Source organism: Colobus angolensis, unplaced genomic scaffold (assembly GCF_000951035.1).
Source record: "Colobus angolensis palliatus isolate OR3802 unplaced genomic scaffold, Cang.pa_1.0 Scaffold194, whole genome shotgun sequence".
NCBI lineage: Eukaryota > Metazoa > Chordata > Mammalia > Primates > Cercopithecidae > Colobus > Colobus angolensis.
Window position 1 is genome coordinate 4224978 of NW_012115088.1, and position 12449 is coordinate 4237426.

The 12449-nt window shown below is 40.9% G+C and overlaps 1 protein-coding gene across 3 annotated transcripts in view; it reads left to right on the forward strand.

Moving 5' to 3' along the window:
• Positions 1–12449, forward strand: part of SULF1 (sulfatase 1) — a 196784-nt gene that overhangs the window by 169797 nt on the left and 14538 nt on the right. For all 3 annotated transcript variants that reach the window (XM_011940921.1, XM_011940922.1, XM_011940920.1), the window contains 3 exons: positions 5650–5792; positions 5883–6006; positions 8014–8047. In XM_011940921.1, the coding sequence (XP_011796311.1) occupies positions 5650–5792; positions 5883–6006; positions 8014–8047 (301 nt within the window). The remainder of the gene's footprint in view (positions 1–5649; positions 5793–5882; positions 6007–8013; positions 8048–12449) is intronic.

Below are 12449 nucleotides of genomic sequence, written 5' to 3' on the forward strand. Positions count from 1 at the left end.
ACTCAATAACATGAAAAAAAGAAGAAAAGTCAAATCCATCCAGGCACAAGATCCTCCAATGCAATGGTCTCTAAACATTTTTTTATTATGTACCCATATCAATTTTTAAAATAAACACACCATCTATATTTAATTACACTACTATACAAACATGCCTGTGTATTATGAAAATATACAAAATAAACAGTCCATGCACAGAGATTCATGTCTGTAATCCCAGCACTTTGGGAGGTCAAGGTCAGAGGATCAGTTGAACCCAGGAGTTCAAGACCGGCCTGAGCAACATGGTGAAATCCTGTCTCTACAAAAAATACAAAAATTAGCCAGGCTTGGTGGTGCCCGCCTGTAGTCCCAGCTACTCAGGAGGCTGAGGTGGGAGGATCACCTGAGTGTGGGAGGTGAAGGCTGCAGTGAGCCATGATTGTACTCCAGCCTGGGTGACAGAGTGAGACCCTATCTCAGAAGAAAAAAAAAAGAAAGAAAAGAAATAAAAAGAAAATAGAAATTTAAAGTTTGAGATAAAAATTAAAAAATAGTTTTTAAAAATAGTTTTCATATTCTTTGGAGGTCCCAAAACATTTTGTTCTCACTTATTAAAGAATGCTTAAGGAAAACAAATCTCAGTGTCCCACTTCACAATGCAGTGAGACATTCAGTTTATGTTTGATGTGGAATCTTAATTACTTTCACATGAAAGGTGACTCAGAAAGATTTTCTGGTTCCATAGATGTGCTTCACGTCATGCTGAGTCAATCAGGACATTCCTTTTTTTCTTTTTTTTTTTTTGTTAAGACAGAGTTTCGCTCTTGTTGCCCAGGCTGGAGTGCAATGATGCATTCTTAGCTCAGTGCAACCTCTGTCTCTTGGATTCAAGTGATTCTCTTGCCTCAGCCTCTCGAGTAGCTGGGATTACAGGCAGCCACCACCACGCCCGGCTAATTCTTTTGTATTTTTAGTAGAGACGGGGTTTCACCCTGTTGGCCAGGCTGACCTCACCTGAGTGACCTCAGGTGATCCACCCGCCTCGGCCTCCCAAAGTGCTGGCTTACAGGTGTGAGCCACCGCGCCTGGCCAGGACATTCATTTATTTATTTATTTTATTATTTTTATTTTTATTATATTTTAAATTCTGGGGTCCATGTGCAGAACGTGCAGTTTTGTTACATAGGAATGCACATGCCATGGTGGTTTGCTGCACCCATTATTCCGTCATCTACGTTAGGCAATTTTTAATGCCACCATTAACTAAGCAGTCATCTCTACTGAAATTACACTATTATTAAATGTCTATTCTCCCTGAGATTGATCAATTATTCTTGCAAATACAAAGGTATTGTATTTGTATATTTCATAAAACAAGTTTAAACCCCTTTTAAACTGTTAATTTGGAAGATTTCTACACAGATTAGAAAATTTGGATTCCATGGTTTTTAATGTATGTAGATGTGAGATAAATGTTCACATATAAACAATATGTTATAAATAACATATTTAGAGATTTTTTAATGAAAAATTATACAATGATGAAAGCATTTTCAATCATCCATTTTTAAGATATTATCTTTTCTTTGCCTGTATTTGATCTAATCTGGTTCATTCAATTCAGTTTAGGATTTTTTCCCCACAGCTACTCCTTCAGGTCATCTCCTATAAGCTTTAGGTCTTTCTTTGAAATGAGCATATGTAGTTTGTTATCTGATTTGTTGATATCAAATCTCAAGTATTAAGGCTTTTTAATGTTTTAATATAATTTAGAAGTTCTCTAGAATAGATAGTTTTTATTAGGTGACATTCCTAGAATTATTGTCATAAGTTATTATAAATGAGGTACCATTTTATTTAAAAGGTACATGTCTATTACAAAGACTATTTGCATTAAATAAAAGATCAGAAAGGATATGAAAAGTTTAAGAGTGTAAAAGTTGGCTGGGCACGGTGGCTCACACCTGTAATCCCAGCACTTTGGGAAGCTGAGGCAGGTGGATTGCTTGAGCCCAGGAGTTCAAGACCAGCCTGGGCAACATGGTGAAACCCTATCTCTACAAAAAAAATACGAAAATCAGCCAGGCTTGCTTGTAGTCCTAGCTACTTGGGAGGCTGAGGCGAGAGGGTCACTTGAGCCCTGGTGGAGGAGGCTGCAGATCATGCCACTGGGTGACAGAGTGAGACCCTGTCTCAAAGGACAAAAAAGAAAAAAGAAAAAAGAGAGAGAGAGAGAATACAAGTTTTAAGTTGGAGAACATAATGTGTAAAAAAAATTTTGTTTTTCTTTTTGAGACGGAGTTTCGCTCTTGTCTCCCAGGCTGCATTGCTCTCCCAGAGTGCAGTGGCGTCATCTCGGCTCGCTGCAATCTCCGTCTCCCGAGTTCAAGCAATTCTCCTGCCTCAGTCTCCCAAGTAGCTGGGATTACAGGCGCCCGCCACCACGCCCGGCTAATTTTTGTATTTTTAGTAAAGATGGGGTTTCGCCATGTTGGCCATCCTGACCTCAGATGATCCGCCCACCACAACATCTCAAAGTGCTGGGATTACAGGCGTGAGCCACTGCACCCGGCTGTGTAAAAATATTTAAATTAGCTAACCAACTTAAAAAAAATCATTCCTGGAGAGAGAGAGGGGTGAATAGGCAGAACACAGCATTTTTAGAGCAGTGAAACTACTCTGTGTGATACAACAATGGCAGATAAATGTCATCATGCATTGTCCAAACCCACAGGATGCACAACACCAAGAGTGAACCCAAGTGTAAACTATGAACTTTGAGTAGCAATGATGTGTCAATATAGGCTCATTGATGGTAACAAGTGTGCTACCCTGGTGAGAGATGTCTATGGTGGGAGAAGTTATGTATCTGTGGGGACTGGGGTTATATGAGAATGCTCTGTACTTTTCACTCAAAATTGCTCTAAAAAATAGTCTATTGAAATAATTTTTAAAAATCATTTCTCATTCATTGTTTAAAACATCTCTTTTAGCCTAAGGGGACAGATTTAGTGTGCCTGATACTGCAAAGGACAGCAGAGTCTAGTAATTAAGAGTAAACTCTTGGCCGGGAGTGGTGGTTCATGCCTGTGAGCCCAACACTTTGAGAGACCGAGGTAGGCAGATCGCTTGAGTGTAGGAGTTCAAGACCAGCCTAGGCAACATGCCAAGACCCATCTCTACAAAAAGTAAAATACTAACCAGGTGTGATGGTGCATACCTGTAGCCCCAGCAACACAGGAGGCTGAGGTGACAGGATCGCTTGAGCCTGGGAGGTCAAAGCTGCAGTGACCCTTAATCATGCCACTGCACTCCAGCTTGAGCAACAGAGCAAGACACTGTCTCAAAATAAAAAAAAAAATGTAAACTCTGTAGCCAAATCCCAGTGCTACAAGTTGTCAGCCGTGTGACCTTGGACAAATTACTTAACGTCTCTGTGCCTAGGGTTTTTCCATCTGTTAAAATGAGGATGATAATAATAACCTCTGTCTCAAGAAGTGGCTTTGAGGATTAAATGAGTTATAGTACATGCAAAGTACATAGTGCACAACGAATGCTCATTACGTGTACCTATCCTATTAGGTTGGTGCAAAAGTAATTGCAGTTTCGGACTCATATCTGGGCTCAAACACATCTTTATCAATCAAAATAGGAACCATTACACATAACACATTTTTGCCATAAGAAATAAGTTCGTTTATTCCTGTAGCATAAAAATTCATGCTTCAGGATTCAATGAACTCTTGGAAAGCATTTTCTACGTTCTTTTGCTTGTGGAAGCGTTTTCCCCACAAAAAGTTGTCAAGATGCTTGAAGAAGTGGTAGTTGGTTGGCAAGAGGTCAGGTGAATATGGCAGATAAGGCAAAACTTCGTAGCCCAATTCGTTCAACTTTTGAAACATTGGTTGTGCGACATTCAGTCAGGCATTGTCGTGGAGAAGAATTAGGCCCTTTCTGTTGACCAATGCTGGCTGCAGACATTGCAGTTTTTGATGCATCTCATTGATTTGCTGAACATACTTCTCAGATGTACTGGTTTGGCCAGGATTCAGAAAGCTATAGTGGATCAGACCAGCAGCAGACCACCCAACAGTGACCATGACCTTTTTTGGTGTGAATTTGACTTTGGGAAGTGCTTTGGAGCTTCTTCTTGGTCCAGCCACTGAGCTGTTCATCGCACGTCACGGTCTGATTGAGAAACGATTCGTTGTTGTTGCATAGAATGAGAGAAGACAACACTTCAAAACGATGATATTTTTTATTTTCCCCTCAGCTCATAAGGCACCCACTTATCAAGCTTCTTCACCTTTCTGATTGGCTTCAAATGCCGAATGACCATAGAAGGGTCGACGTTGAGTTCTTCCACAATTTCTCATGTAGCTGTAAGAGGATCAGCTTCGATGATTGCTCTCAAGGTCCTTGTCAGCTTCCAGTGGTCCACCACTATGCTCCTCATCTTCAAGGCTTTCATGTCCTTTGCAAAACTTGTTGAACCACCACTCCACTGTACATTCGTTAGCAGTTCCTGGGCCAAATGCTTTGTTAATGTTGCAAGTTGTCTCCACTGCTTTACGATCCATTTTGAACTCGAATAAGAAAATCACTGGAATTTAGTTTTTGTCTAACACCATTTCCATAGTCTAAAATAAATATAAAGAGCAAGTAATATGTTATCAGCAAAAAAAAAAAGAAAGCAAGAAATGCCCATTAAAATGATTAATACAACCACATTTATTTAAGAATGCATTCCAATATCAAACAGCAAATTTCAACAATGCAAAAACCATAATTACATTTGCACCAACCTAATAGTTGTTTTAAAAAATTTTTTTGCTGGGCCAGACACAGTGGCGCATGCCTGTAGTCCCAGCTACTTGGGAAGCTGAGGATCACTTGAGCCCAGGAGTTCTAGTCCAGCCTGGATAACAGAGAGAGACCTTATCTCTTAAAAAAAATATTTGTTAGGTAGCACATTTCTGAAATTCAAGAAAGGTCAGCAAATTTAGAACATGTGCCCTTTTGTAAACAGAATTGTGGGTGAGTTGATTATAAATGGGACATCTCTTCTGCATACCTTCTACAAGTTGACCAGGGGGCTATGTAGTATAAAAGATGTTTGTGGTCACAGCCTAGCTCAGGCTAGAGTGTTGCAGAGACCATTCCAAATCCTCCAGGCTGGGCTCAAGGCTTCTCTAAACTCTTCTTTGTTGCAAAATCCCATCTTTATATGCTTCATTGGTGACACGTGGCCATCTGCCATATAGAACAAGCGAGGGTACTAGTTCCAAATCTTTATTAAATAACCATTTATCTTTTACAAAAAGAGAATAAATAGAAATTCTGATATTTTTCTTCTCATACTTCCCTCACTCACCCCTCTTTGGAAGCCACTGCATAACAGAGCTAAGGGGAGGATAAACTAATATGCCTGAAATTTTACTTTAGTCTTCAGCCTATAAGAGATCACTATCTTTTTCCCCATTTGCACAGCAAATTTACATGGGGGGGAAGGTATTATTATTCTTAACATGAAACCACAGTATTTATAAGAAAGAAATTGTGAACTTTAAAGTGTAAAGATAAGGGAACACTGGAATGGCAAGCCTGCCTCTGCCTAAGGTTTTTCACTCTTTTTGTTTTGTTGTGTTTTTCTTTTTTACCCAACAGTGGGATCTTTCTGTGCTTGCACGAGTTCTAACAATAACACCTACTGGTGTTTGCGTACAGTTAATGAGACGCATAATTTTCTTTTCTGTGAGTTTGCTACTGGCTTTTTGGAGTATTTTGATATGAATACAGATCCTTATCAGGTAAGACAATATATGTTCATTTTATGAAGGTTGTTGAAAATAGGATAACCAGACATAAGCTTAAATAGATTGTCCTGTCTCCATTCACAGCTCACAAATACAGTGCACACGGTAGAACGAGGCATTTTGAATCAGCTACACGTACAACTAATGGAGCTCAGAAGCTGTCAAGGATATAAGCAGTGCAACCCAAGACCTAAGAATCTTGATATTGGTAAGGAAAAAAATAGTATTTTTTCTATTTTACCTGGAAAATTCTTTGTGTTACTAAGCTTTCTGCCTTGGAAACATTTAATTGCACAGAAACATATAGTTCAAGATATTTAGAGGAGACACTTTCCAGGCAATTCTAAATACAATTTGATCTCTAAGTTTAGCTCTGGGTGTACTAATGAAAAACTTAATCCACCAAAAGATTTGGTGAGCATTTCCTTCCAATATCTCCCACAGGTCTATTCGATTAGTAAACTTTGATTCCTGATAGAAGCATCTGTTGGAATATGAGATGAAAGCATTGGGGATTTGTTTATTATTGCCGTCAACAGTCTGAAGATATACTCTAAGTAAACCAGGATATTCTCTTTTTTTAAGAGAACTTTGATGGAAAGGCACAATGCTCTATTTCTGCTATCCCAGTTTGGAGTTGCCCCAGTTGGATGCCTGCCTATGACACTGAATTAAATTTCTTTTGCCAGTATTTTTCATCTGAAACTAGAGATATTGGAGCAGTTCATTAACTTGGGATCTAAAAATATAAGAGGGTCTGAATGGAATCAGCCAGATGTTCCTTTCCTGCTCTGTGTGTTAAACTGGCTTATTTCTCCTTTGTTTCATGGAGATGCAGTTCTTTTCAGTGTCCACCCCAGCTCTTTCTTGGTTGCTGAAAATACTCATTTCCTCCTCATGATTTCTGCAGAAATGTAAATACCAGCTCTCCATGCAAGGAAGGAGAAAGACCTAAAACCGGCAAGGGCATGGACCTTGGCATGGCATGCCGGCTCCAGAAGGGTGAAGAGCTGAACTTACAGGCATTTGGGTGCAGTTTGCAGGAACTTTTTGTGGTGCCGCTGGGTTTTCTCTGTGGGTCTGGTGCAGAGCCAGTGTCATCAGCAGTAAAATGGGCACCTTTCTGGGTCACATGCCTTGAAGGGGGTAAGGATTCCCATCCCAGAATGATCAACAGCACCACCTGTCATCTCTGCCACTGTAGGGTCACAAAGGCTTTTGAGTTCTGGGAGTCCCCTAAGAAAATATAAATCCTCAGTTCTCAATCAACACCTCTCAGTTAACACTTAGTGGAATCAGTTGTCAGTCAAGAGCAGACTGGACTTACAAAATAGGTCTTTTGGTCACTGACCCCACTGAGCTCAAATCTTTTCAAATATCCTGCTTATCTGTTGACCATTTCCTCAAATCTTACCAAAAAAAAAAAAGAGAGAAAGAAAGAAAGAAAAGAAAGAAAGAAAAAGAAAGAAAGAAAGAAAGAAAGAAAGAAAGAAAGAAAGAAAGAAAGAAAGAAAGAAAGAAAGAAAGGAAGGAAGGAAGGAAGGAAGGAAGGAAGGGAGGGAGAAAGGAAGAAAGGAAGAAAGGAAAGAAAGAAAGAAAAGAAAGAAAGAAAGGAAGGAAAGAGCCTGCAAAGACTAGGAATCTTAACCAACCATTAGAGGCACTAGAAATACTATACCCAGATATTTCTCCCCAAAAGAACACAGGACTTTTATTGGTGGTGACATAACGACTCTACTTAGTGAAATCTGATAGAGTCCCTTAATGGTGAAATGACACACTGGGTGGAGCCAGTTACACTGTTTCACTTCAAGCCGTCCTCTCCACCTTCCAGACTGTTCCTACGGGAGATGATTATTAGCCCGTTTTTTTTCTTCCAATGTTTTGTCTAAAAATATCCAAAATTTAACTTTTCCTGAGAATTACATGGACTTCTGAAAGTACCTTGCCCACTGCTTTTAAGTGGGCTCTCCTCCCTTTAACACCCACCTATTTTTTTCATATGAACTCTTTTTTATCTTAAATCTTTTCATTTATAGCTTTCAATCCTCATTTTGAACCTAATAGGAAATCTCTGTTGGGCTTTAACACTGTCTGTATTTAACACCATGTGTTTCTTTCTAGGATTTAGATGTTGTGCATGGAAAACTATATAGTGAATGGTTTTATAAGTTCTAAAGCTAACAGAAATTACTCTTGTATTTTCCTATATCAGGAAATAAAGATGGAGGAAGCTATGACCTACACAGGTATTCACACTTTTTTATTCTTCTCGGCAGCTTCTTCCCCAATAATTGCATGATCCAGTCATTTCCACTAATTTCTGTTTCTTACCGTGTTGTGCAGAGCACAGCTGGGGGTGCATGCTTGTTCTAACAGCATTCTCCACCATGTTTTGTCATTGATCACAGATCTGTCATTTTGCTTTTAAATCAGCTCACTGTCCCATCAAGATGTCCCAGAGCATTTACTCACTCCCATGCTTGTTTGCTTGTTGGATGATGCTTTTAAGCATGGAATCACGTGAAGGAAAAAAAAAAAAAACAAAAAACAGAATGGCCTTTGGGAGCCCCAGGAGAGGAGAGGGGGAGTTTATTTTCTTTGTGGTACTTACACATTGATTTGGTGGGGGAGCTTCACAAAAATGGGTTAGAGATTTTTATTAAATATAGCATCAAAGGCACAAAAGGACTAATGAGAATTTTAAGAGCATTCTAAAGCCGAAGTTGGAGGAAACAAGGAATTTCCTTGTTGATGTTCATTCATTAACTTTGGTGGTGAAAAGCAGCAGCCATAAGATTCTGAAAGCTCTGCAGAGAGGTGGTGAATAAAGAGAAGGTGCTGGGAGTTGGGGACAGAGTACCAGGAGTCAAGACACTAGTAAAGGGACACACACAGTGGCTCACGCCTGTAATCCTAGCACTATGGGAGGCCAAGTGGGAGGATCGCTTGAGTCCAGGAGTTTGAGACTAGCTTGGGCAACAAAGTGAGACAAAAAAATTTTTTTTGACTAGGCAGCTGTGGTGATGCACACCTGTAGTCCCAGCTACTCAGCTACTCAAGAAGCTGAGGCAGGAGGATCACTTGAGCCCAGGAGGTTGAGGCTGCAGTGAGCTATGATAGTGACACTGACCTCCAGCCTGAGGAACAGAGAGAGACCCTGTCTCTAAAAATAAATAAATAAAGACACTCAATAGTCTCAACATAGCACCAGGACAACACACAAACATTCCATAAACAACCCTCAGCCCTGTCATTTTATCCCCCTCCAACCCTCATCCATCCCTCACTGTGCTCCTGAGGGGGGACACACACTCCGGGTGGCCGTGTCACTTGGTCACCTGGCAGTATTCACCATTGCTAATTTTCTACTCTGAGCACAGACCTCAGGCAGGTCTGCCACCTGAAGCAGCTGGGCACTGTCCTTACCACCTCTGCTGAGGCAAAACTGAGGCACGGACGTTACCAGTACCCTAGTTAATGGATCCACTTGGGAGAAAAACGTCCATCAAAGAAGTATGAACTTAAATGGTGCCATCTATATTAATATCTTCTTTATCTATATTAATCTTCTTCATCTGTATTTATATCTTTAAAATTAATATACCAAAGAATATTTCTGTTCCTGGCACCCTGTTCTGCCCCTCTAACCTCCAGAGCTATGGTCTCAGAGGGTTCCCTTTACAAAGCAGGTCATTAGTCCAACAAGAAGCCAAATGACAACAGGAAAGGCGATGGGGCAGATGAAAACAAAGGAAGCTGGACTTTCGGGGATATGTTATAGCCATTTATGTATGTCTTCTTTTTTCTGTTTTCTCTTGTTCTTCATCTTAACTGTCCTCAATCTGCCCCACACCAACCCTGTGTCACTCCCAGCACACATAAGACAGAGCAGAAGACCCCACCCTTGAGCTGGTCTCCCTGGGGCATGGGCTGATGAGGTAATATCCCGCACACAAGGACGATCTTGCCTGCCTCCCATTGGTCACATTAAGACATTTCCAAAGTGTAATATGTTAAATGGACCTATCTCTAAATATTGACTTTACAGTTATTTTATGAGACAATTTATAGCTAAGGGATTTTCAGTCTAGTGTCATGAAAGAGATAAAAGGGTGTTCACAGATTATTTAAGACATAAGACTGGTCAGGGATGAATCAGAGAGTCATTCTCCATGAAGTCACCCCTGGCCAACTTTGAAAGGAAGAATGTTTAACTGCTCTTTGGGTGTAAATGACAAGCATCTGGGACCCTCCCCTTCCCTGATCCCTGCCACCACCACTCAATGGGCCAGATAATCAATTGTTTCTGAGATCATTTTCACATAATCTTGGCAACTTCAGTTGTTGAAAGCATATGTGCAGGGGCAACATCGTGTTACCTGTTGCTTTTTTCCCCTTGTAAGCTCCTTACCACAGAACAGATCTAAGGATACTTTATAGTTCAAAATAACTGGCATTTTCAGACTGTGCCATTTCATAGTCCACAAGGCAAGCCATCTTTCAGTGGATATCCACGTGGCAGCAGGAAATCTTGACATGGAAAATATCTGCCTAGTCATACCTGGGAATTCACTAAACACCCAAATGCAGTGTTTGATGTGGCCTTACCTGCTCCTTGTATCTTATTGGATTGAATGAGAACAGATGCAAAACATGTACAGAAATGCCAGGAAAAGTACTGTCTTCCAATGGGGTCCAACAGTTCAAAGCTCTCCATTGATGGAGCCACTTAGGAGGCTTCAGTGCCTTAATTCTTTCAGATTTTGATAGTTTTAGAAAACTAATTTTAAAAAAAAAAATTTTTAGCGTGAAATTTGATTACAAAAGACTGAGAGAAATGATAAGAACCAGATCTGAAGAATTTGAAATTTGAAAATTCAACAGAGCATTTTTTAAAATGTATCCTGTACAAGATGAACTAAATAAATGTTTATAAACTGCCTTCTTTTTGGTGGATTTTCAAATATTAATCTTCAGACTTATTTAGAGGATTTTCATAAAGCAAGCTTTTTTTTTTTTCTGTTGCTGTTCAATTTCTTTCTTTTCCTTTCTTTTCTTTTCTCTTCCTTTTGCTGTTCCCTGTGCATGAGGCAGGAGGGGCAGCTGAAATGCTTTGCATACTCACCCTGGTCATTTTCCAGTTAGGACAAGCTCAGAGGGAGAGCACAGCTTAGAAGGTGGCACTCATGACTCAGGAAATAATTTGTGGCTGCTTTGAAAGCAACATCTTCTAAGTGTGTTGCAAAATGTAGAAAAATCAGCAGGTTGATGGGGTGTTTATTTTTCCCACTGTGTATGAAAGCTGATGCTGCTGCCCTTTGAAGGCCGAGAGGAGCTCTTGGCAGCCATGGCCACGTGTCCCGTGGCTTGGTAGGGCAGACGGTCAGTTCTTGGTGGCCATCCCCTGGCAGAGCTGCTTCCTGATCCTTTGCTTCAAGCCTCTGAGCTGTTAGACCACACTGAGCTCCACCCTCATCAGCCACGCTCTGACCACATTGCTTTTGCTTATTTTGATTCATCTCCCCCATAGTGACAGTGTGTGCCAAAGGTGGCCATGGGTGACACAGCTGTGTGTTAGTGCCATACAGCACTGTGGTCATGGGGGTGGACGCTGGAGCCCCTTACTAGTTTGAGTTCAAATCCCAGCCTCCCTGGTTGGCATGCTTAGAACAGACCCTGGCAGGGGCCAAGCCCCAGTAAGTGGTGGAGACATTGGTGAAGATAATACCAAATGCAGGACATTTATATGAATGAAAGAGTATGGGAAAGGGAATTTCAGTGATATGAATTCCAAAGCATGTTAGCATATTTTATAAGAAAGACAAAAAGGTATTCATCAACACCACCAATCTCCATCATCAGTCACAGGCAACCAAGAATTGAGCACTCAGCCCATCTTCTGAACTGCCTGAACCTCTTGAAATGAGAACAAACCAAACCTTCGCTGTCCTGCTCTAGGTTACTCTAATGGAGCTTCCTAGATTCTCCTCTCCCTGTCACGTCTCAGGGACTCCATCTTATTTTAAAGCTGTCTTACTAGCACTGTTGGACTTTTCTGTTTCAGATGCTCAAACAAGAGATGGGGCAGGGTCGGGGTTTTGGGTTAAATGGGCTGGAGGTGAAATTGGCCCCCTAAGGTGTTGAGGAGACTTGGGGTGAAGATCGTTAGGGTGTAGGTCAGAGCCAGGGCCATTGCGTGCACAGAGATGTGTCACAGAGCAGCCAGTAGGCACCAAAATCCAGCCAAAGCTCTGCCATGAGAGCTGGGTAGTGGCAAGGGTGACAACAGTGGCCACCCTGGTAAGGTTAAGGTCAGACTTGGTTTAGTCTAAGCTCAGAGTGTGTTCAGCATTTTTCTTACCTTTCCAATAGTGACCCTATTCCACAGGCCTTGTTTCTTGTGCCATAGAAGAAACTAAAGTATAGCATGTGCAGAACTCCTTAAGATCCTCCCCAGACTGCAGAATGAAATGTATCTTTAATCAGTTTCAATACATAGGGGGAAAATGTGTCCTCATTCATCCATGCAACAAATAAAGACAGAAAGAATCTAAACGACCACCTCTGTGCCAAACGCCGCCTTCACTGGGAGTACAATCTGGTGTTAGAATGCATGATGCAAAGTGCTTTGACCAGAAATTTATGGCG